The sequence below is a fragment of the Oncorhynchus tshawytscha genome, linkage group LG12 (genome assembly GCF_018296145.1).
Source record: "Oncorhynchus tshawytscha isolate Ot180627B linkage group LG12, Otsh_v2.0, whole genome shotgun sequence".
NCBI lineage: Eukaryota > Metazoa > Chordata > Actinopteri > Salmoniformes > Salmonidae > Oncorhynchus > Oncorhynchus tshawytscha.
In genome coordinates this window covers 53,005,364-53,031,442 of record NC_056440.1, presented here as the reverse complement: position 1 = coordinate 53,031,442, position 26,079 = coordinate 53,005,364, and the positions used below count along the sequence as shown (strand labels likewise).

Sequence of the window (26,079 nt, the reverse complement as noted above, 5' to 3'; positions counted from 1 at the left end):
ATGTCATGCTGTACTCATGTCATAACACCAGCTAGCTAGCTGGCTAATGTTAGCTAGTCAGTTAACCTGCTAAATCGCGATTTTCGTAAATTAACTTAATTACAAAAAAATATGCACAATCATTTGTCTCTACATTAACTAAGATATTCACCTCAATTGTACATTTTTAGCTTGACTCGTTATGACTTTCTAACTACTTACATCTGCTCCCCTGTAATGTTTTGTCAGCCATCTTTGATGAAGAAAGCCATCAGAGATGGGTGGCTCGTGTCAAAATCGTCATTGGAACCACTCGATATGATTGGTCATCTAAAAACCTTGGGACCCAAATGCATGATGAGTGCTCTAACTCCCCTTGTGGTGGTCTGGAGCAATAAAGCCGTGACACTGGGTACCTCTAAGGCCCACGGTGTAAGCTAGCAACTTTTAAAGGAGGAACCACTGTACTTCACCATCCGCGCATTTTATTGGTAAATTACAAGGTAGTGTAAACACTGTGTTTTTTAACGATCCAATACATAATATGGTACACTTGTCTGAATTAGATTTTAGTCCAGAAAGGCTAGAAAAGTGAGCAAGATCTTCAATGAGACTGTGTAGGGATCCAGATTGTGGATATAAGAAAAAACTTGAGTCATCGGCATACATTGCCACTTTTGTTTTAATCCCCTCGATTTCTAACCCCTTGATGTTCTTGTTGGATCTAAATTAAGCCATAATAAATAGATTTGGAGACAACAGACAGCCTTGTTTTACTCCTCTTATCCATTATTTACTATTTTACATCTGGGGTTGCTGTACATAACTTTAACCCATTGTTTAAGAGATTCACCAAAATTAAAGTAATCCAGGCATTTATATATACATTCTAGTCGTACTTTAAAAAACGCCTTTTCAAAATCTGCTCTGAAGACCAGTTGTTTCAAGAAATTGTTGTATATTATCTCCAATATATCTTCCATGTAAAAAAAGTGTCTGATCAGGATGAACAATATCTGGCAATATATCTTTTTTATTCTATGTTCTATGCATTTCGCCAGGAATTTTGCATCATAACATTGAAGTGTATTAGGCCTCCAGTTTAAATGGACTGGATCTTTATACTTACCACCTGGATCCTGTTTTAGTAGTAATGAAATCAGATCTTCTTGTTGAGTACCTGATAATATGATATACTGTACCTCTACTGGTATACCATCAAGCCCTGGTGTTTCTTCCAGACATAAAAGATTGTATTGCCTTAGAAAGTTCCTCTTCTGTAAATTGGCCTTCACACAGATTATTCTGTAAATGTGTTAATTTTACATTATTATTATTAAGAAAGAAATCCTAACAGTTAACATGGAGGAGACTCAAAAGAAAACATATGCTTATTCAAATATTTTGCTTCCTATCATTTGGTGAATCATGGATGACTCCATTTGTAATACGTTTCTGTAAATAATTTTGGGTACAGTAGCATTTCTTTGTTGAAGATTCAAGAAAAATGTTGTGCTTTTTTCACAATTTTCCATCCAATTCGCTTTATTTTTTATAACACATTACACTTGATCGTTCTTGAATAAGTACCTCCATTTATTTTGGTTTTTCCTCTAACCTATTTTGTGCCTCAATTGTTATCACGCCCTGACCTTACAGAGATGTTTTATTTCTCTATTTGGTTAGGTCAGGGTGTGATTTGGGGTGGGCATTCTATGTTGAGGCAGGAAACCTGAGAGGCAGGAAACCTGTTTAATCCCATCTGAAAGACAACACCCTACACAGGGCAATTTCCCCAATCACTGACCTGGAGCATTGGGATATTTTTTTTAGACGAGAAGAAAGGGTGCCTTCTACTGACCCTCCAACACCACCTGGTCTCCCATCCAAGGACTGACCAGGAAAAATACTGCTTAGCTTCAGAAGGAAGCCAGCAGTGGTATACAGGGTGGTATGCTGCTGGCAAAACTTAATGTAGTCCTCATTATATCCTGTTTTATTCTGACAAAAAAAGAAAGAAAAAAGGAACATTCTAACGGCCGCTAATGATTGCAAGTAAAAATGTGTCTTAGGTATCACACTACCCATAAAGGAATGCCGAAGTTTAACTTCCAATCGAATGACACAGCCATGGCACGATAGCCAAGAACACATGCAGTACTGATAATACAGAGCTAGTAAACCTGTAAAACCAACCCTCTCTCCACCCATACATATTTTATTTTTATTCCAGGGTCATTGCTCTATCACCTCGGCTGTTTTAAACCTAGGCCTATGTCATCAGGATCAAGAACATCAAAGGTAGCGTAAATAGCTTATATAGAAGTATATAATACAACTCTTGCTTAGAGAAGCGCTTCCATATTAAGTCTATATAGTCCAAAGGTCCAAATTGCCTAAATAAAATAATTCTATGATGCAAAAAAAGCTTTTTTGCAAAAACAAATTAATCCATAATTGTACTGTGTAATGCGGTGCAAATGTGTATAGGGGACTACTTCAACATGAAAATGTGAAAATCAATTGTTTCCACTTGTTCGTCTGTCATCTTCATGAATACCCATACTAACATACTGTATACTACACACTTAATGCGTATATACTACATACTATTAGTTAATTTTAGTATACTGTAAACGAATGGTATCATTTCAGTTGAGCATACTAGAGCTTCGCCTGTCTACCGGAAGTTGATGCTGTTGCTATGCAACCTCCTGCTAGCTTGTTACCATAACAAATGACTAGCTAAACATCTAAGATTTTGGTTGTGTTCATTCATTCAGTCTGGAGTGCCAGAGTGCACTCTGGGTGTTAGTAAATTCAGAGTCTTGTCAGATTGTCTGTTCATTAATCCGGAGCGTTCAGTACACGCTCTGGCCGAAGAGTAGGGTTGATCCAAGCGTTCAACGGCAGTCAAGCACCCAAGCTAACTGGCTAACGTTGGCTAGCTACTTCCAGACACAAATGAGACTCAGAGAACACCTCACTATGATAGTTTTACTCATCCTAGCAGAGCTGATTAGGTTGTTTTCATGTTATCTAGAGCGTTGGTGAGTGTAACTATGCTGCTGTCAACAATTTAATTACAATTTGTTTTTGCTGACATTTACTGACACCGGCCATTTTCAACGGGTGTTGAGCATTCATCAGTTTTTCTGCACATCAGTTATTAAGCACGAGAGTGCTTTGAAATCTGAGTACATAGCCAGAATGAACAATATCCATTGAAACGCACAGAGGCATAGAGGCACTGAGTTTGAAGGTAGGCTTTGAAATACATCCACAGGTACACTTTCTATTGACTCAAATTGTGTCAATTAGCCTACCAGAAGCTTTTAGCCTCTTGGAACAAAAATAAAAATTGTGCCCCCTAGCTTCAAGAGGTTAAAGTCATGACATAATTTTCTGGAATTTTCCAAGCTGTTTAAAGGCACAGTCAAAGAGTATGTAAACGTCTGACCCACTGAAATTGTGATACAATGGATTACAAGTGAAATAATCTGTCTGTTAACAATTGTTGGAAAATTGTTGGAAAACTTGTGTCATGCACAAAGTAGATGTCCTAACCGACTTGCCAAAACTATAGTTTGTTAACAAGACATTTGTGGAGGGGTTGAAAAAACAAGTTTTAATGACTCCAACCTAAGTGTATGTAAACTTCAACTGTAGCTAAGAATGATGTGAGTAATCAAGTCAATAAACATTGGGTAGTAGGTTAGATAGTTAATAATACTGCCTGGCAAGTTTGATTTATTAGTAGCCGACTAACGTTAGGTAGCTAGCTAACATACCAGTACCTACTGCTGTAATGCTATGCGGTTAGTAAGGATAGAGTAACTAACAAATTGTCACCTAACATGACATTTAACTTATTTGAAAAGTCAGTACTTTATTACATTACTCAACATTTTCTTAAAATTGTTCAGAATTAGGTAAAGCAATGAATTTGTATCTATTTTCGTCAGACTTCGGCTGCATATTTCCTGCCATTTTCTTCAAATCTGAAAATGTTGTGAAGCCACCACCATTTTCGGAAGAATTGCATTATGGTCCATAAAAGCACATTAATAGTGTATGTATACTTTGTATTTTTGTGAATTTATTATGACATCTGGGAACTTTTGGCAAACTAACTATATCTATACTATGACCAATACGCATACTATATACTCAATTCAAGTCACAAATAGTATGGTTAGTGCGGTTAGTATGACTATTCGAACACAGTGCTTGACTTGTTCCTCCGTTGACTGATCATTTTCATCCTCCTTTATAACAGTATTTTTCTTCATACTTCTGCACTTTAGATCAAGTAATTCGGCTTTCATTGTTTTATTATCAAACCACATCTGTAGTGTCTTATAGGGAGTCCATGGTAGTTTTCAATATCCTATTTTCCGCTCATAATTTGCCCATTTTATTACTATAATCCATTCCTGTTTTAAGGCATCAACCTCCCCCAGTAGCCCAGGCAATAGATACATTTTTTTGAACATGCTTCTTCTGGAGACATAGTTATAAAAACATCTCCCTCCAATGTTCCATTTTTAAATTTAGATGGAGGCTTCCCTTCAGTTTTGCTTGCAGAGCTTGAGGAAAGGTTTTCTCTTGTTCGCTTTGGTGTATCCGATTCTTTTTCGAACCCATAAAAATGCAGAACAATAAATTGTTCAAGATTCTCTATATTATCCAGAATGTTTGTTTCACAGTCATCCGCTAATCCTCAATTTTTGTGATTAATTATTGGGACAAGCTGTGCCTACCACACTGCCACCTGATCAACGAACACACCCGTAGAGTAAATTCTCTCTTGCTATCTACGGGTAAGATAGTCTAGCTAGCTATAATTCCAGATATGACACATTTCAAATTTTGACAAAGTATTTTTCATTTCAAGTTAGTTTACTGTTAGCTAGCTATTGTTAGCTAGCTAACGTTATGTGTATGATCCTATTATTCGTATCTCAGAGCAATTTTTTTTGATAGTTATAGCCTAATGTTAGCTAATTAACATTGAACCTTGTTGGTTAGCTATCTACATATTCATGACGTCATGAGTTGGGATTATGGTTCATTGTTTACCTAGTTAGCTAGCTACATGTATTAACAAAAGACTCCACAATGCAAGTAAACATTTCGGGTGCATTCGTAAATTCAGTCTGGCCATCTACTCTGATTTCAGAGCACTCTCGTCTGAGTGTGCCAGAGCGCAGAATAGCTGATGAATGCTCAATACCCGTTGAATATGGCCGGTGTCAGTAAACGTTGGCAAAAAAAGCGTAATTAAATCATTGCCAGCAGCACCAACGCTCTGGATAACATGAAAACATCCTAACCAGCTCTGCTAGGGCGAGTAAAACGGTCAGTGGGGTGTTCTCTCATTTGTTCTGGAAGTAGCTAGCCAGTTAGCTCGGGTGCTTCACTGCCGTTGTGAGGTCAGAATGCTCGGATCAACCCAACTCACCGGCCAGAGAGTCCAGTGTGCGCTCTGAACACTCCGAGAGCAAAACGCTCTGAATTTACGAACAGACAATCTGACAATGCTCAGAATTTATGAATGCACAGAGGGCACTCTGGCACTTCAGATTGAATTCACGAACACACCCTTCAATAGAATGTCACTGCAACAACTGTTGATAGATGTAACGTTAGCTGGTAAATTCAGAATAATTGAGGAATTTACGTAAGCTCAACACCCGTTGAATCGTTGAATATTTGTAAATTGATGCCAGCAGCACAGTTGCAGTCAACAAAGCTCTGGATAACATAAAAACAGCATAACCAGCTCTGCTAATATCCATCATTATTTATTTGAGTTGCGCGCCCTCCAGTTTCACCGGAAGTTGTCCCGCTAGGCTCTAGTGTGAGTAATGGTCAGTGAGCTGTTCTCTCATGTGTCTGGAAGTACTGTAGCTAGCAAGTGGTCACATGTATTGTATTGCATATCTGATGATCTGCAGACCATGTCACCTTTTTCTTTCACTACTCTAGTTCAATCAAAGTATGCATTTAGGTTAGTGGCACAATCAATAGGACAACACAATTTAAATTAAATATCGAACAACCCACCTTCATGAACACAAGGAAGAATTTCCTGATATTACACAACACTGACAGCTAAGTTATGGGGGTTGAGTGCTTTCTCTGCAGAGGTGCCGGTGTGCGAAGATTGAGGAATGGTGTAACTGTACTTTGCCTCTCAGTGCCTGGTCAGCATCCCAAATTGCACCCTTTTCCCAATTTAGTGCACTACTTTTGACCAGGACCCATAGGGTTTGGGATGCAGCCCTAGTCTCTCTCTCAAAGTGCTCTGTGTATTGAGGAGGGTGCAGCGCTCCCAGACATTTTAGCTGGTGCAGCAATCTCACAAGCAGCCACTTCTCTCAAAAACGGAATCTGTCAGTCTCTGCCTAATGCCTAGAGGACTGGCAAAGTGGTGCACTATGAGAAGGCTTTGCCTTTGCTCTGTCAGTCATTCAAATCAAAAGGGGACGACAACACTGAAAGATAGTTATGGATAGTGTTTTGGAAGGAGGCAGTCATGAATTCACTAATTGGAATGTTGCTTTACCCCAGGTAGTATTTTACTTGAAGTTTTATGTCTGGTAAACAATGATAACACTAATGTTTATCGCAGAAACCTGGGAAACAGAACTGATGGGATTCAATAGAGGTGTTTACTTTGGCAAAGCAATCACTTTCCCTTTAACTCGTCATGACTGAAATGTTCACAACTTCTACCTCTCCCTGTGCGACTGTATTGTACAGAACAAACATGATCCGTAGATCTTTGGGCATAACATTTATATCATATTGTTGGACAGTGCAATTGAACTCCAGTCCTGGAGGGCCGAATGAAGTACTGCTGGATGTCTTTTCTACCCAGTAGTAAATTGATTGATTCATGTCACTGATTGGCCAGAGAGTTTACTCAGTTGGTGTGCCAGATCTGAATCAGTCCCTGATTAGGAGAGAAATAAAAACAAAAACTGGATGAACTCCAAAACTGTTTTGGCCCTGGAATTGAATATCCCTGCTTTGGCCATGGAAATATTTTCTATTTCTGCCACACTGGTGGGATCAGGTTTCTGTACTAGATCCCAATGAGAAAATAGCAACAACAAAAAAATGGCCATCTGAGGACCAACACATCTTCATTGAAGACGTGAAGGAGAATTTTTTTTCACATTTTTACATTTACCTTTTGGTCATTCAGCAAACACTCTTGTGCAGAGAGACTTACAGGCAGTGAATTCAACTAAGGTAGTTAAAAAACACATCACAGTCATAGCAAGTAAAATGTTTCTATAACCATAACTGAGAATGTTGTGGTTGGCTGCTTGCTAATGTATTTTAATGAAATACAATACTTTGCAAATGTATGTTGTAATTTCTTTTGATACTTAGGTCTTTATGTTATTTTGTCATTTTATTTGTAATTGTATTGAGTCATTACTGTTAATCCCTATGCACGCACACACAACAGCCCCTACATTGTCCCCAAATTCACAGCATTTATCTGCGGCTACAGTAGCTAGCACAGAGCAGAAATTATCCAGTAATCAGGAGAGGACAGGAGCAGACAAGCAGATAGGTGAAGTAATTAAAGATGTGGTTGTACAGAGATAGATATAGAGAAGAAGAATTGTGGTGGGGAATTAAACGTAATACATACGCGTTTCGGCTGCATGGTCTTCATCAGGGAGTACTACTCCCTACTCCCTGATGAAGGCCATGCAGCCGAAACGTGTCGGTTTTAAAAAAACTTTGTTTCTATTGGACATGCCATACTAATAAAGGCATTTTAATTAATTACATGAAAAGTGCCTTGGTCTTACTTTCTTTTTGATGACCAATTTACCCCTCTTACCAAAGAGCACCTTCTATCTACCAACATTTACTATTGTGTACCTTAGTAGCGCTTCCCTTCCTCCTCTTTCCCCTGGGCTATCAAGCATTCAAAGTTGGCCTTGGTGGGAGTGACCATAGAATTATATATGAGTGACCTTACTGAGTAAAGTAATTGTCATCGTCAACACTTAAGACAGTCAAAAAGTCATAATTATTGCTAAACCCTGCCCATTTTTCTTAAAATTGTATTGTAAACCTAACCATAACTAATAAAGGCCAAGTATGATGCAATGGTCCACCAGACCTTCCACACATTTGGTCGGAAATGTCTGGAAACAAGATTAGGTGTAATGTGACTAACATGACATCACTTTGGAGCATATGCCATCCTTGAGCACAACATATGACCCTTTATAAAGCACATGTTTATATCATTTTTGACATAGTGGGTTATGTCTCATTTGACAATGGTGATTATGATCCCTTTATAAACTATGACATACAGTTATAGATGCTTTGTAACAGATGTCTATAGTGCTTATGAAGGCTTTATTAAGCCTTTAAAAGCTGAACGTCAAATAAAGCTAACCAGAAAATACATATTTATTTAAAAAAAAATACAAATTACAGCTCTCTTATTACAAAACACCTTGGATTGTAGTTCAGGAAAATGAAATACAAATGGCAAAATACTTAAAGATTATTGAAATATGTATTTAAAATACATTTAGCATAAATATGACCTATCTTTTTGTGTGTGTGTGTGTGTGTGTGTGTGTGTGTGTGTGTGTGTGTGTGTGTGTGTGTGTGTGTGTGTGTGTGTGTGTGTGCATGTGTGCATGCATGTAAAACCGACGTCACTCCCAGACCTCATCCCTCTCTGCTCTCATTCCTCTTTCTTTCCGTCCAAACCTCATCTCGCTCTCTTCTGCTCCCAGACCTCGGCTCATTCCTCTTTCCTTCCTCCGAGAACTCATCTCCCTCTCCTCCTCCAGGACCTCATCCCTCACTACTCTCTTCCTCCAGGACCTCATCCCTCTCTACTCTCTTCCTCCAGGACCTCATGCCTTTCTCCTCTCCTCCTCCAAGACATCATCCCTCTCCTCCTCACCAGGGAGCCAGGCTGGCTGGGGCTGCAGGATATGGGATGGTTTTGTGTTAACTCAGTTCGTCAAGGCAAGCAAGAGGCCAGCAGTGTCCTTCTGACCTGGCATGTGGCCCACAAAGCAAAAGCAATGGAAGAAAAAGGGTTTTAAACTCAAAATTCATTGACATTTAAAGTTTTCCTTCATTAGGCTCTGCATAAGGCCCCTGTCATTTTCAGGAGAGATTGCTAGAGTAGGAGGAGCTTGATCTTGTTGAAGTTGTTCTACTGAAGTTGCCCATTGGTTGCAGACCTGAGGCAACCACATGTAATTTGTTATTTCAGTGCTTTGTATTGTGCTCTCTGTCAAACGAGAGCTTCACAATGGAGCCTGTGTACAATGGAGCATGAGTACCAGTTTGGACAATAGAGCTCCAAAACTGGGCATTTATTAATATAGCAAGCAAAGAAGTGTTCCATGAAGAACTCCCAAGGTCAACTGGTGCCAATGTTATGGATGAAATCACATGGTGTAATTAATCATGTTTGATCTCATTATTATTCTTTGTAGTTGCACCTATATTGTGTGACCCAGCTATTGCATCAGTGCTGTAGAAATGAAGTAATTCTAGTGAACACGATGCAAGCACAGGGCGCAGCAGGTGTTTATTGTAAAGGACCACAGGAGGAGGCAGGTAGCTGGGTCCAGGGCAAGGCAGAAGGTCATACACAGGGGGTCCAAGAAGGCAACAGTACAGGGAGGGAAAAGGCTAGTAACGTCGTCCGGGAGATCAGGCAATAGGTTGATAACAGGAAATCCGATAGGCTAAAGTACAGGCAGGGAATAGGCAAAAGGCGTCTTTAGTGAGGCAGGCCAAAGCTATCATACACGGGAGGATGACATTACGAGAAAAACAGAGCTTCGAATAGAAGTGTGTCACAAAACAAACAATACCTCACAATGAAGGGGTGCAAAGAACTGAACTAAATAGTGTGTGATAATGACATACAAGTGTATGAACAGGTGATCAGAATTCAGGTGATTGGGATCTGGAGAGTGAGCTGCATTCAGAATGTGGGCTGGAAAGTGAGCTGCGTTCAGGGGATCGACGTGTTTGAGAGTGTGCGTTGGAAGCAGACGTTACAGAAATGAAACGCGCTTGCTGCTCTAAAGAACATAACAGTGACTATAAATCCCTAAACCTGGTCCACCAACAGTCACACAGAAATCACATTACAGGAACATTTGTGCCCAGTATGTGCGCACGCACACACACACACACACACACACACACACGGCATTAAGTGTCACAGATTGAGGTTTTAATTTATCCAACGCCTCATTATCCTGTGTAATGTCTCCTCTCTCATCCTTATAGTAGTTTTGTCCAGGCAGAGCTGTGTCCTTTTCCTATCAGACAAGCTGGTTAGCTGGTGAAGATAAAGCACCACATAGACATCTTACACCCCACTGATTTCATTAATGAACAAAGCCCAATGTCATTCTGTGCTTGCTCGAGACAAAAGCGGACTATGGTATTACCACCATTAGGGGATCTTTCAGGTGGGGAATGTTCCAATGTCTCCTCCAATGTATGCTATACCTCATTACCTTAATGCTTGTAAAAAGCAGATCATATTTTACCACCTAAGTAGAATAGTATACAAATATGCAGAAGGGGATAAGAGTCACTTAGTGCCTTGCTGGTATTACCTCAGCACAGCGTAACTTGTTAGCTACCTCAGAGCAGTCAAGCTGCTTCAGTTTGGCAAAGTATACTCCAACCCAGTCTAGTTTAGTCAAGCCTACCCCAATCGAAAACCATCCCAGAGCATCTCAGCAAGCCAGGCTGAGTTTAGCCCAACCATGCATGGCATGGTTCAGTGCAGCTCACAGCAGCCTAGCATACTGATACTGATCTGATGCCACCTGCATCTCTGAACAGTGGTGGTGGTGGTGGTGGTGGTGTGTGTAATGAATCGTAATTCACAGTAATAAAAGGCTGACATGGTCATGCCACAGGGCCTGCAGGCATACCACCCACTACAGAGGGAGAGAGAGAGAGAGGAAAGGAGATACATAGCAGCTGCACTATAATTCCATCCATTCATTCATTAAAATTCATTCCAATTCTGGTACATGTGTTCATGTACTGTACCTACAAATGATTATAATAAACTTGACCGTCTGACTTACTCAATATTTTAACCAATGCCTATCTATAGCCTTTGAGTGTCAATATGTGTCACACCCTGATCTGGTTCACCTGTCCTTGTGATTGTCTCCACCCCCTCCAGGTGTCACTTATTATCCCCCGTGTTTATATCCCTGTGTTTCCTGTCTCTCTGTGCCAGTTCATCAACCAGTGTTTTTCCTTGTTCCTATTTTTCCCAGTCTCTGTTTGTTTCTAGTCCTCCTGATTTCAACCCTTGCCTGTCCTGACTCCGAACCCACCTGCCTGACCACTCTGCCTGTTCTGAGTACCAGCCTGCCTATCCCCTTGTACTGTTTTTGGACTCCGAACTGGTTTCTGATCACTGCATGGCCTGACCTCGAGACTGCCTATCAACTGTTTGGACTCTGACCTGGTTTATGAACTCTCGCCTGTCCCCGACCTGCCTTTGCCTATTCCTTTTGTTTTAATAAATATCGGAGCTCTACCATATGCCTCCTGTGTCTGCATTTGGGTCTCACCTTGTGCCCTTATAATATGATATTCAGTATATGAGAGAGACTTGGTCATTTCTTTAAAGAATCATCTTTAGTAAATTTGGATTAATTATTGCAATAATTAAACCATCAGCCCAACAGTCTTGATCTGACTGTTAGGCTGAGAGTCTAAATTATACAGACAATGCACAGTTTATATAGCCAATACCCAGAATGTTTGGTTCCATCCCTCCCATATAGATTGAGTGGCAACATAAGCCACTTTGGGCTCATCCTGTCTTTATCTACCCCTGGCGTTATCTTAACCCCCGACCCTGGCCTAATTTTCCAGGCCAGGATGTCTAATAACCATTGAGGCCTTTGTTCTACTCCTCTCTATCCCAGTTACAACAACCCAACATCCTGTCACTGGAATGTCAGCTGTATGTTTTATCACCAGGAAGATAGAGTGGACACCATAAAACTCAGCATTAGCAGAAATATCAGAAATATCTCACTGTTTAAGTAAATAATTGTTACATATCCAACAAATAAGGTGAATACATAATTTTTCTGTCACACACCCTAGCAACATTAATGTAAAGTGCCCATATTTGGGGACCCTATTTTCTTTTTTTCATTCAATTCAGTCTGGTATGAGAACGGTAACCCCTATCTGCAAAAGGTAACCCCTATCTGCGGAAAGCTGAGTATCTTGGCTATTGATCAGTGCCTTAATCTTTGGTATGACTTACTACCATATATGGGCATACAAATTCATAAGGGCAGGCCGAGCCGATGACCTCATTTCAAGATGGCTGCTACCAACATTCCAGTTAGCGTTGTGAAGCATGAACGAAAAAAACACGGAATACGTTGATACACATAGAAAGCGGGGACTCCACAGATCATGAGGATATCTTATTTTGTCTGCCTATGACCTACCGTTTTTGATAACCAGCACCGAGAGTCAAAATGTTTATTTTACACAATGTTTTCACAAAACAGCAAACATCTTACAAGGTGAGCTTCGATTTGGTCTGTGTTTGAGCTATCCCTATATGGGGGGGTATCAAATTAATCCTTAGGGTAGCAGGACCAAATCTAGCCTGTTGCCAATGTTATCTGATGATGGATGACTTAATGGCAACATCGAATGTCCACCGAGTGACTATATCTTATATCAACAATTTAATGTTGCCTGCATATGTGCTGTAGGCATCCATATCCCCTGTATGTCCCCCGACACCACCACAATGTTTGAGAGAGGTTGGTGTTGTAGAAATGTAGTTTTTATAGTGAACAATAACTTTTAGGCACATCCACTGTGCAAAAACATTGCAATTACCACATTAGGACTTTGGAGGGGTTGAAAGGAAACTTGAATGTACCCTGGATACCCCATAACACCACCACAATGTTTAAGGGAGATTGATATGGTAGAAATTGTGTTTTGATACCGAAAAAAATAGCATTTACGGATTGAATATTTGTACTATTTTTCTCATTACAGACATGGAACACTTGGAAACGTCCCGTGAACAAACATTACACCACCTACTAAAACATCTGCCCATTTCTAGTTGTCAATGTAGGTCTATCAATCCCATTTTTTCAGATGTTTTGGAAGCCATCTGATGTGTTTCCAGCACTAGCCATCAATAATCCACGTATACCTTTCCAAATAAAATAAAAAAATATATTTTTTTGATTTTTCATTCTGGGTATTGGCTATATTTGTGTGTGCTTGATCTAGTGTTTTCTGAACTATGTAACTCATCTATCTGCTGATCATTTCCTCATAATCTCCCAGATGTCTTCTTTACGAAAATATACCACGTTTTTGCATGTCAGAATCATGCAATTACACATGACTAGCAGTTACTTTTGGGTATGTCTATTTAGGCGTAAATCTACATTTTGCCATTACATTTAAGAGGTTAATTTCACATACTCAAACCTCAATCATCTGGATATATCTGGTGTACTTAAATCTTAAAGCTGGAGATGTTGTCCTACTAACCCATTAGTTAAGACTCCTTATGTCATGCGTATAAAGGCTTTGTTATAATGCTTTCTGAATGCTACATAACACCACTGTAAGTAAAGTGATACCAAACTCAAAAAAAAGGATGATTCCGCATCTCAATTGAGAAAACTATGATTCATAGATCAGATATATATGGATTAATAATGTAGAGACGTCTGTGTTGCTAATAAAAAATTGACATATGCGCCGAATACAACAGGTGTAGACCTTACCATGAAATGCTTACTTACAAGCCCATAACCAACAGTGCAGTTCAAGAAGAGTTAAGTTAATAATAAAAAGAAACACAAGTCTCTGACCATTTTTTGGGCCTTCCTCTGACACCACCCATTATATTGGTCCTGGATGGCAGGTAGCTTGGCCCCAGTGATGTACTGGGCCGTACGCACTACCCTCTATAGCACCTTACGGTCAGATGCCGAGCAGTCGCCGTTCCAGGCGGTTATGCCACCAGTCAGGCAGGATGCTCTCTATGGTGTAGCTGTAGAACTTTTTGAGGATCTGGGCACCCAATTACCTACACTGACTGAAGTTTATTTAACAAGTGACATCAATAAGGGATCATAGCTTTCACCTCGATTCACCTGGTCAGTCTATGTAATAGAAAGAGCACGTGTTCTTCATGTTTTGTATACTCAGTGTACACACACGTACGGATGGATGTTGTGTTGTAGATATATGGTAGTAGAGCAGTGGCTGGAGGGCACAGCCTTAATGAGTTGTGCAATATGTTGTGTAATGTAATATAACTGCCTTAATCTTGCTGGACCTCAGGAAGAGTACCTGCTGCCTTGGTAGAAGCTAATAGGGATCCATAATAAATACAAATTACAAAAAAATGTCCCAACCCATGTTTTGACAACTGAATGAGAACTTGCCTTCCCTCCCATTTGATCAAGGCCAATTGCATGTGATTGACAACTAAGAGATATGCTAACTGTGGATAACAGTCGTACAAATTCAGCATGGCTCGCTAGCAAAGTTATTCACATTTCTTGCTAATCAAATGACACTTGCATCTCTAGCTGTAGTCACTGAAAAACATCCTCCCAGCAGATAGCTAGTTAAGCTCTGTGTTTTTAGTTAGCTAAATAAATATCTACAATAGATAAGCTAGCTTATTAGCCACGTTATGACTGGCATGTGTGTGTTTTTGTCCAACGTTTTGAGTAATTGAAACTGAAACGAAGGGCTGGAGGCAGCAATCAATATACCAGGCCAGCAGTGCTTTACAACCTAATATTCATTGGACTACCAAGAATGGTATTGGTGTATTATCTATATTAATCATGTGTTGAATTACATCCCTCAATTCTGCCAACAATACCTTATTCTACGTCATGGAAATTTGAGTCAAATAGAACCTATTTTTAAAACCCTTTATAAAGTTGGATTTGTAGCATAAACTGGGAATTCAATATTTTGTACTGATATTATGTTTTACTGTTTGTTTCTGTCACGGATTCCCCAGATACTGCTGCTCATTCCGTTGTCCAGTTCCGGAGGTCTATGTCACCGGTCTTCTAAGCATCACCGAACTGGATCATTACCACCAACCCCGGACTGTCTTGTCTATTTATGCACACCTGGTTCCCATTCCCCCTGATTAATATGTGCCTTCTGTTCCCCATTGTCCTAGTTGATTATTGTTCCATATCCTTTGGTCTTGTGAGTACCTGTGCTCTGTTGTATCGGCTTGCGTGTTATCATGTTAGTGTGCACTTGTTATTACGGGTCTCGTCCCATGTATTTATTATAGATTTAACACCTCACTCTTTGTTTGGGTTACAGTCCTGTGTTATATACATCACCGTTCAAAAGTTTGGGGTCACATAGAAACGTCATTGTTTTTGAAAGAAAAGCACATTTTTTTTGTGCCTTAAAATAACATCAAATTGATCAGCAATAGAGTAATGTTAATGTTGTAAATGACTATTGTAGCTGGAAATGGCAGATTTTTTATGAAATATCTACATAGGCGTACAGAGGCCCATTATCAGCAACCATCACTCCTGTGTTCCAATGGCACGTTGTGTTAGCTAATCCAAGTTGATCATTTTAAAAGGGTAATTGATCATTAGAAAACCCTTTTGCAATTATGTTAGCACAGCTGAAAACTGTGTTGGTGATTAAAGAAGCAATGAAACTGTCCTTCTCTAGTCTAGTTAGTCTAGTATCGGGAGCATCAGCATTTGTGGGTTTGTTTACAGGGTCAAAATGGCCAGAAACAAATAACTCGTCAGATGCCTCACAAGTCCTCAACTGGCAGCTTCCCTCTTGAAGCTAGGGGGCCCTATTTTTATGTTCAGAAAAATAACGTTCCCAAAGTAAACAGCCTATTTCTCAGGACCAGATGCTAGAATATGCATATAATTGACAGATTAGGATAGAAGACACTCTAACGTTTCCAAAACTGTCAAAATATTGTCTGTGAGTAGAACAGAACTGATATTGCAGGTGAAACCCTGAGAAAAATCAAACCAGGAAGTGGCGTCTATTTTGAAAACTCCATGTTCCATAGCCTCCCTTTGCTCCATTTAAAGGGATATCAACCAGATTCCTTTTTCTATCGCTTCCTCAAGGTGTCAACAGTCTTCAGACACCGTTTCAGGCTTTTATTTTGAAAAAAAGAGCCAGAAAGATAACATCGCGTCAGGTGGTCACATGAGTTTTGCTCGTGCAACAGAGTTTGGACAGCTATTGTTTTCCCCTCTCCTACTGATAGACATTTGCGGTTGATATATTATCGATTATATATTTTTTTAAACCTGAGGATTGATTATAAAAAACGTTTGACATGTTTCTGTGGACATTACGGATATTATTTGGAATTTTCATCTGCGTTGTCGTGACCGCTCTTTCCTGTAGATTTCTGAACATAACGCGCCAAAAAACTGAGGTATTTTGGATATAAAAATAATCTTTATGGAATAAAAGGAACATTTAATGTGTAACTGGGAGTCTCGTGAGTGAAAACATCCGAAGATCATCAAAGGTAAACGATTAATTTGATTGCTTTTCTGATTTTCGTGACCGAGCTACTTGATGCTAAGTGTACTTAATGTTTTGTTGAGCGATCGATAAACTTACACTTGGATTCCTTTCGCTGTAAAACATATTTTCAAAATCTGAGACGACAGGTGGATTAACAAAAGGCTAAGCTGTGTTTTGCAATACTGGACTCGTGATTTCATAAATATAAATATTTTTAGGAATATTATGTGAATGTGGCGTTATGCTATTCAACGGTTGCTGATGACAATTATCCCGCTAAAGGAATGGGTAGCGTCAAGAAGTTAAAGAGTACCCGCAAAACATCAGTCTCAACTTCACCAGTGAAGAAACGACTCCGGGATACTGGCCTTTGAGACTGTAATCGAAGCATTTTGAAGTTAGAAGCAATAGCCTACAACTATTTTAGCACCGTTTCTCTTTGCTCTGAGACAGGCATGGGGACTGGTCTTGATAAATTCTTATTTACAAGGACAGCCTGCTCCTTCCTCCCCATTGGGGAATTGAACCCCGGTCTCCCGTGTGCCCGCACGACATCGGGATTCTTTAACTAAATAGCCCAGCACTTTAGCCTACTCCCGAACATCACGATGTACAAGGAACCCAGAGGGTTTTTAATTTTTCTTGGAATAGAAACACCATAATATTAATCAAGCAAAATTTCTTACAATCAGACCCATATACTATGTTCTTACAAAAAAAGGTTTCAAATTGGATAGTACATCCCCTATTGAAGGCTATCAAATGCTTCTCAAAGATGCCCGCTGTTGGTCAAACTAGCACTAACTAGCATTTATGGTACCAGTGGTAGGCAAGTTACAGAATTCTGCGGCACCACGAAAGCTGTGCTGCAGTACGCTGCAACTTTTAAAGGACCAACCACTGTAGTCATACAGCAATCCGTAAAGCCAGCTACTTTGCACTGTAAAAAATACATGTCATTTTACAGATTTGTTTTTCTTCATAAAAATAAACAAATTCTTGTACAATTACAGTAATAATATATAATTGTTTATTTACCCTGTAAAATAATGGTTTATTTCAATTATAACAAATTATTGCATTTTTCAAATTTTTTAAGTGAAATTATTCTAATTTAAGTACTTTAAGTTAACTGTAAATAAAACAACTACATTATTTTATATTACAGTTTAACAGTAATTCTATAGAAATACACAATACAAATACAGTATTTTCTGATTAAAATAGGTGTTTTAATCAGTAAATCAACTTGACAATTTCGTAAAAATACACCATAAATCAGGGATCATCAACTAGATTCAGCCACATGACGATTTTTTTCTTGAGCAGATGGTCATGGGCCAGAACATAATTAAGCAATAAGGCCCAAGGGGGTGTGGTACATGGCAAATATACCACAGCTAAGGGCTGTTCTTATGCATGATGCAACTGGGAATGCCGGGGTATATTGACCGTGTACCACAAAACCCAGAGGTTCCTTATTGCTGGTTAAACTGGTTACCAACATAATTAGAACAGTAAAATAAATGTTTTGGCATACCCGCTGTCAGCCAAACAACATTCAGGCTCAAAGCACCCCGTTTTTAATTTCAAATTATTTGTAGACTGAAGATTGACAGCAAAAAGCCCAAACTGATATAATGTTTGACTAAAAGACAATCATTTCAAACCTCTCTATCATGCGTGGGAATACTAGGGGAAATAATTTGTACATTAAAATCCATTGGAGCTTATTTCCTGGTGTTTTTAAAGTATGTTATGTCCAATAAAGAAAGAAACACTTGGGGGGGGGGTTAATTAGCCGCCTTCACAGTCATTCTGGTTCATCTGTTCTGTTGCATTGTTATCATATGCTAAAGTTGAACACTGACAGTTTTGTAGCTTTAATGAGACTTATGAGACTCTCTCTGTGTGTGTGCGTGCGTATTTGTGTGCATAAGTATGTGCATGTGTAGATATGTGACACAAATACAGATACCTACAGTCTACAGTTTGCCTCTTATACTCCATACTGTCTGAAGCCTGTCACCAGAGTAACAATAGGTGTTAACAAATATTTACCTTGATGAGCATACAGAGCTTATCAGTTGTGTCACTTCTCGGGGACACTGGTGACACTCGCTGAATGCTCAAAGGGAACGTGGCAATGGGAGAAGGCTGGGAATATCACAGCCTCTCAACGTGTGTGTATGTGTGTGTGTGTGTGTGTGTGTGTGTGTGTGAGAGAGAGAGAGAGTGTGTGTGTGGTGGAAGCTGTGGTGCTTGTGTGTGCATATGTATATGTGCGTGACTTACTGCATGTGCACGAGTGTATTAGTGTACGTGTGTGTGCATCCACCTGTGAGTTACTACAGTGTTAGTTCACAGCAGTATCAGGGGTTTCACCTCTGATAATATCTTGCTAGCTATGATGCCATTTTAGGCTAAAGGTGACATGAGTGTTGCCAGTTATAAAAACACCTCTTCACCTCTTTTGAGGTTCAAGCTAATGCTTCCGTTGCCTGACTTTCAGTCTGTATTACTGCTTGTACTTGTAGGTAGTATGGAATGTACTTGTAGCACTCATGGTGATGGGCAGATTGTATGCTACCCAATAAGCGTGTAAGCGTACGTGCACCTACATGTGTTTATGCCTGTGTGTATCTTTTACCTGTTGCAGTCAACATGCAGCAATAGGTGTGTAGCGCTGATGGAGAGGGCTATCTTGTGCCACTGGCCGTCAGCTAGTCGGTAAGGGAAGGACTCTGAGCGAGGCTTGCCTTTGTAGCTGTAGTGGTATCGGATCTCCTCCCTCAGGCCACTGCTCTCCAGCTCAAAGTAACTGCAGCGGAGGAGAGGGCAAAGGTTATAGGTAGAGTTCAGAGATCATTGAAGCGCTTAAAGCCCCTGCGCAATATGGAGAAGGATTTAGCTTGGGGACATGAGGTGATGCAATGGGGGAATGTGGTGTGATAATATTCAACATACATACAGTGCCTTGCGAAAGTATTCGGCCCCCTTGAACTTTGCGACCTTTTGCCACATTTCAGGCTTCAAACATAAAGATATAAAACTGTATTTTTTACACACAGGTGGATTGTATTTATCATCATTAGTCATTTAGGTCAACATTGGATCATTCAGAGATCCTCACTGAACTTCTGGAGAGAGTTTGCTGCACTGAAAGTAAAGGGGCTGAATAATTTTGCACGCCCAATTTTTCAGTTTTTGATTTGTTAAAAATGTTTGAAATATCCAATAAATGTCGTTCCACTTCATGATTGTGTCCCACTTGTTGTTGATTCTTCACAAAAAAATACAGTTTTATATTTTTATGTTTGAAGCCTGAAATGTGGCAAAAGGTCGCAAAGTTCAAGGGGGCCGAATACTTTCGCAAGGCACTGTACATTCAACTGTATGCAATATATTTGTAAAGGCAACAATAATATATTTAACCAAACCACACCATTACAGTCAGGGGTAATTGGCATCTTGGAGCTGTTTGTTATCATAATGCCAGCATTAAAACATGTGAATAGTCTTTAACACAAAAAGCAAGAGAAAACCAAGCCAGATAATAATGCACACAGCAAAATAATAATACAAATAATCTAAAAAAACATTCAAGGTTCGACTGACAAGAGAAGATGAAAAAAGAGAAAAGAACAGGAGAGAAGAGAACCAAAGAAAACAGAAAAGGTTGGAAGAGAACTGATGAGAAGTGTCTGCTACCTGTCTGAAGAAGAAAATGAGGAGAAAATTAAAAAAGGACAGCAGGAGAGGTGCAGAGGTAAAGCGAAGAGGGAGTGAGCTCCCAGAGGAAAATGATGTAGGAGTGTGTCTCTAAAGATGTCTGTCTCTAAACCTGTCCAGCATTGCACACACAGGGAGGAGCGGCACCATAATCCTTCAATTGAGCGTAATGACCCAAACCCAGAAATCTCCTTACCCCCATACAGCCCCTGCCCTCCCCAAACTGTCACTCGGGCACTGATCAGCCACGCTAAATTAAGATCCAGGCGGCCACAGCCAGCACCCAGGGAACCGTAGCCAGCCAGCCGTGACATTTCTGTTTCCTCAAAAACTGCTGCACACTGGCCCCTCGAAACAACCCCCAGCTTCCTGTTTTCAAGCCCCAGACTCCAACACACATGCAAATGCACATATGTACGCACACACACCACATACGCACATATACACACACACAGTGTCCCAACTCACGCACACACACATCAGCCCAGCCAGGTCCCATCCATATTCATGCCCAGTGAGGGTACAACCAACCCACTCTGTAGAATACCAAGTAAGGCTCCGTTCTGGGAAGCTGGATTTATCCCTCTCCCAATTCTCAGTTCGTCGAAAAACTAAGAACAGCTTGTGATAACTTTACCAAACAGCACTGGCATGTGACATGCGGAAATATCATGTATATGGCCATGGTTTCAATGGGCTGTGGATCAAATGAAGGGACATTAACTCAAATGTGGCGTGAATTAATGAAGTTGAAAACCCTTAAAAGCATGTGTCTGCGTCACAAATGGAACCCTATTCCTTATATAACACACTATTTTTGCCATATGGGCTCTGGTCAAAAGGAAGTACGCTTAATAGGAAAGAGGGTGCCATTTGGGTGAACCTGTTCCCACTGCAATGTTCAGGAGCTGTTCAAGAGAAACAGACAGACAAACAGGTACAGACAGACAGTTGACAGCTTCAAAAGCCTTCATTGCCTCTTATTAAATCACACCCGGTGCAACTATGTAAACCGTGACGTAACCCATGCCAGTGGACAACCAACGAACACCCACTCTTCAATGTTTAAGAGCCACCATTAAATCAACACATCCACTCTGTACACAGGCAACTGCCACCTCTAAGTGATCACCAACCTTGTTGCTGGGCATTACAACGAACATTCACATGCATCCAAGTCTACCGACATTTTCATTAGCGGCTGGAACCTAATCCAGGTTTCTGTTGTCACTTTACAATATGAGCTGTTTGTAAATAGAGTATATTCATACACAAGGCCAGTGGGCTAAATTTGGGATGTGATGTCTTAATTACGGGATGTGATGTCTTATTAACCAGATTGCAACCAGGTATAAACGCATTTTTCGCGATCAAGACGTCTTGGGAAAGATATCATCTTTTGCTTATCTGGTTGCTACACAGACGTTAGCAAAACTTACTACTTCTTAGAGATAGGAGTCCCGTCAACGGAACAATTGTAAATCATGTAGCGCCATGTGTCATGATCACAGATTTTGTCTTATATTGGCTGAAAGCTTAAATTCTTGTTAATATAACTACACTGTCCAATTTACAGTAGCTATTACTGCAAAAAAAATGCCATACTATTGTTTGAGGAGAGCTCAAAACAACAAAACACTTTTTTTTCACCGCGACAGGTTTGATAACCAGTATACAACCTGACTATGATGTCATAAAATATGTTATCTCTGAAACCCAGAATGGAAATCTCGCGGCAGCTACTTGATTAAATTCTGGGGGAGATGTACGAGAAAAGATACTAGAACGAGGAGCGGAAGCAGGGTGGTAATTGACCCTAGAGATCTTCTCAGGTCCTTTCTTAATATACTTCCATGTCGCCTTAATCAACAAACTATATCTTACCTAAAAACACTTTCTAAACATCAAATTCTTAGCATGAACAGATTATCACATGAAATGTACGTCGTGATTATCAGCCAAAGAGCTGATTCCAACTGACTTTCTTCAACTCACTCTACTTTTAAGATGTCGAAAAACTGTTTCGTAACATCTTGTTTTAACAATAGCAGGAGAAAAGAACACCAAATTAGTAGTGGTGTGGGGGCTGTGCTTTGGCAAAGTGGGTGGGGTTATATCCTTCCTGTTTGGCCCTGTCCGGGGGTGACCTCGGATGGGGCCACAGTGTCTCCTGACCCCTCCTGTCTCAGCCTCCAGTATTTATGCTGCAGTAGTTTATGTGTCGGGGGGCTGGGGTCAGTTTGTTATATCTGGAGTACTTCTCCTGTCCTATTCGGTGTCCTGTGTGAATCTAAGTGTGCGTTCTCTAATTCTCTCCTTCTCTCTTTCTTTCTCTCTCTCGGAGGACCCGAGCCCTAGGACCTGAGCTCCAGGACTACCTGACATGATGACTCCTTGCTGTCCCCAGTCCACCTGGCCATGCTGCTGTTCCAGTTTCAACTGACCTGAGCCCTAGGACCATGCCCCAGGACTACCTGACATGATGACTCCTTGCTGTCCCCAGTCCACCTGGCCATGCTGCTGCTCCAGTTTCAACTTCCACCTGACTGTGCTGCTGCTCCAGTTTCAACTGTTCTGCCTTATTATTATTTGACCATGCTGGTCATTTATGAACATTTGAACATCTTGGCCATGTTCTGTTATAATCTCCACCCGGCACAGCCAGAAGAGGACTGGCCACCCCACATAGCCTGGTTCCTCTCTAGGTTTCTTCCTAGGTTTTGGCCTTTCTAGGGAGTTTTTCCTAGCCACCGTGCTTCCACACCTGCATTGCTTGCTGTTTGGGGTTTTAGGCTGGGTTTCTGTACAGCACTTTGAGATATCAGCTGATGTACGAAGGGCTATATAAATAAATTTGATTTGATATGATTTGATTTGAATTGAGTTGTATCAACTGCCCAACGACCAGGTTGACCGTAATCGTTGGTAGTGGAAAGACATAGGAAGAGAGATCATGATACAGAAAGCAGTGAAGCATCTAGTAAAGAGGGCAATGTAAAGCTTCATGGAAAAATGATTAAAAGCCATGTCCCTGATGCTTATGCTAGATTGAGGGGAGTCATCACTGGAGTCCCAATATCTATGTCCAGAGATGATCTGAAGGGAGGTAGAGTGATTGAAACCAAAAGGTTGATCAGTAGGAAAGAGGGTCAAAGAAGTGAAAGCTTATCAGTGATTCTGAGGTTTGAGAAAGTCTTGCCTGGAAAAGTACAGATAAGATTCCTTAGTTGTCCCATATGCACTGTGGTGTTTTAAATGCCAAAGAATGGGACATGTAGCTGCTCAGTGTAAAGGAAAGAAAAGATGTGCCAAGGGTGGAGGGGCACATGATTATGGTGAACGTGAAGGTTAAGAGCTGTAATTGTGGGGGAGAACACAGTGCAGCATTTGGTGGATGCCAGGTACAGAGAGAGGCTAGAGAGGCTCAGAGATATAGGATCAGTCAGGATGTTTCATATGCAGAGGACGGAAAACAGATTGGTAGAACTACAGTGCGGACTGATGGAGCCTACATGGATGTACCTGTAGTAAGTGGACCTACTGTCGGGGCTGGTGCTTCTGATGGTCCTGGCATGGTTTCGAGGCCCATTCAGAAATCTTGTGCTCATGAATGTGTGGCATCAAAGGCCACTTTTATTTGTAAGGTTATCAGTAGGACTTGGTTTGTGGAAAGCAGAAATTACAGGTTGAAGGTTGTTGTGGAGACTACAAAAGAGATATTGGGGGTAACAGATGTTAATGTTTAAATGGTTGTTAACATGCTGAACAATCCTAAGCGTGGAGTGTTTCAGCATGATATACTGTATCATGCCAGAAACCATTCTTGACGTCACACACTTTGAATACTCTTGCTTTGACAGGTCCGGTAAGATGTCATCTATTGTTGGGATAGGAAAGTAACTTATCTTTAGTGCTTGCTTAGTTGTCTGGGGTCTACACATACAGTTGGAGTCATTAAAACTAGTTTTTAAACCACTCCACAAATTTCTTGTTAACAAACTATGGTTTTGGCAAGTCGGTTAGGACATCTACTTTTGTGCATGACACAAGTAACTTTTCCAACAATTCTTTACAGTCAGATTATTTCACTTATAATTAACTATCACAATTCCAGTTGGTCAGAAGTTCATATACACTAAGCTGACTGTGCCTTTAAACAGCTTGGAAAATTCCAGAAAATTATGTCATGGCTTTATAAGCTTCTGATAGGCTAATTGACACCATTTGAGTCAATTGGAGGTGTACCTGTGGATGCATTTCAAGGCCTACCTTCAAACTCAGTGCCTCTTTTCTTGACATCATGGGAAAATCAAAAGAAATCAGCCAAGACCTCAGACATTTTTTTTGCAGACATCCACAAGTCTGGTTTATCTGGTTCAATTTCCAAACGCCTGAAGGTAGCAGGTTCATCTGTACAAACAATAGTAAGCAAGTATAAACACCATAGGACCACACCGCCATCATATCGCTCTGGAAGGAGACACGTTCTGTCTCCTAGAGATGAAAGTACTTTGTTGCGAAAAGTGCAAATCAATCTAAAAAAAACAGCAAAGGACCTTGTGAAGATGCTGGAGAAAACAGGTACAAAAGTATCTATATCCACAGTAAAACAAGTCCTATGTTGACAGAAACCTGAAAGGCCGCTAGGCAAAGAAGAAGCCACGGCTCCAAAATCGCCATAAAAAAGCCTAACTACGGTTTGCAACTGGACATGGGGACAAAGATCGTACTTTTTGGAGAAATGTCCTCTGGTCTGATGAAACAAAAATAGGACTGTTTAGCCATAATGACCATCATTACGTTTGGAGGATAAAGGGGGAGGCTTGCAAGCCGAAGAACACCATCCAAACCGTGAAGCATGGGGGTGGCAGCATCATGTTGCGGGATTGCTTTGCTGCAGGAGGCACTTCACAAAATAGATGACATCACGAGGAAGTAAAATGATGTGGATATATTGAAGCAACATCTCAAGACATCAGTCAGGAAGTTAACACACTGTTCCTAGGCCATCATTGAAAATAAGATTTTTTTTCTTAACTGACTTGCCTAGTGAAATAAAGGTAAAATAAAATTACACGCACCTGGTTCCCTTTCCCCCTGATTAATATGTTATACGGGGGCAAGAAAAAGTATGTGAACCCTTTGGAATTACCTGGATTTCTGCATAAATTTGACATAAAATCTGATCTTCATCTAAGTCACAACAATAGACAAACACACTGTGCTTAAACTAAAAACACACAAATCATTGTATTTTTCTTGTCTATATTGAATACATAATTTAAACATTCTGTAGGTTGAAAAAAGTATGTGATCCCCCTAGGCTAATGACTTCTCCAAAAGTAAATTGGAGTGAGGAGTCAACTAACCTGCAGTCGAATCAATGAGACGAGATTGGAGATTTTGGTTAGAGTTGCCCTGCCCCTTAAAAAACAGTCACAAAATTTGAGGTTGTTATTCACAAGTTGCATTGCCTGATGTGAACCATGCCTCGAACAAAAGAGATCTCAGAAGACCTAAGGTTAAGAATGGTTGCCTTGCATGAAGCTGGAAAGGGTTACAAAAGTATCTCTAAAAGTCAGTCCACGGTAAGCCAAATTGTCTATCAATGGAGAAATTTCAGCACTGTTACTACTCTCCCTAGTAGTGGCCGTCCTGCAAAGACGACTGCAAGAGCACAGTGCAGAATGCTCAATGAGATTAAGAAGAATCCTAGAGTGTCAGCTGAAGAAATTCACA

General features: G+C 40.3%; 1 protein-coding gene across 1 annotated transcript in view; it reads right to left on the bottom strand.

Annotated features, from left to right (window-relative positions):
• Positions 1-26,079, bottom strand: part of LOC112232151 (protein kinase C-binding protein NELL1-like) — a 439,953-nt gene that overhangs the window by 311,929 nt on the left and 101,945 nt on the right. The window contains exon 4 of the mRNA XM_042330745.1: positions 19,259-19,429. Coding sequence (XP_042186679.1) covers positions 19,259-19,429 — 171 coding nt within the window. The remainder of the gene's footprint in view (positions 1-19,258; positions 19,430-26,079) is intronic.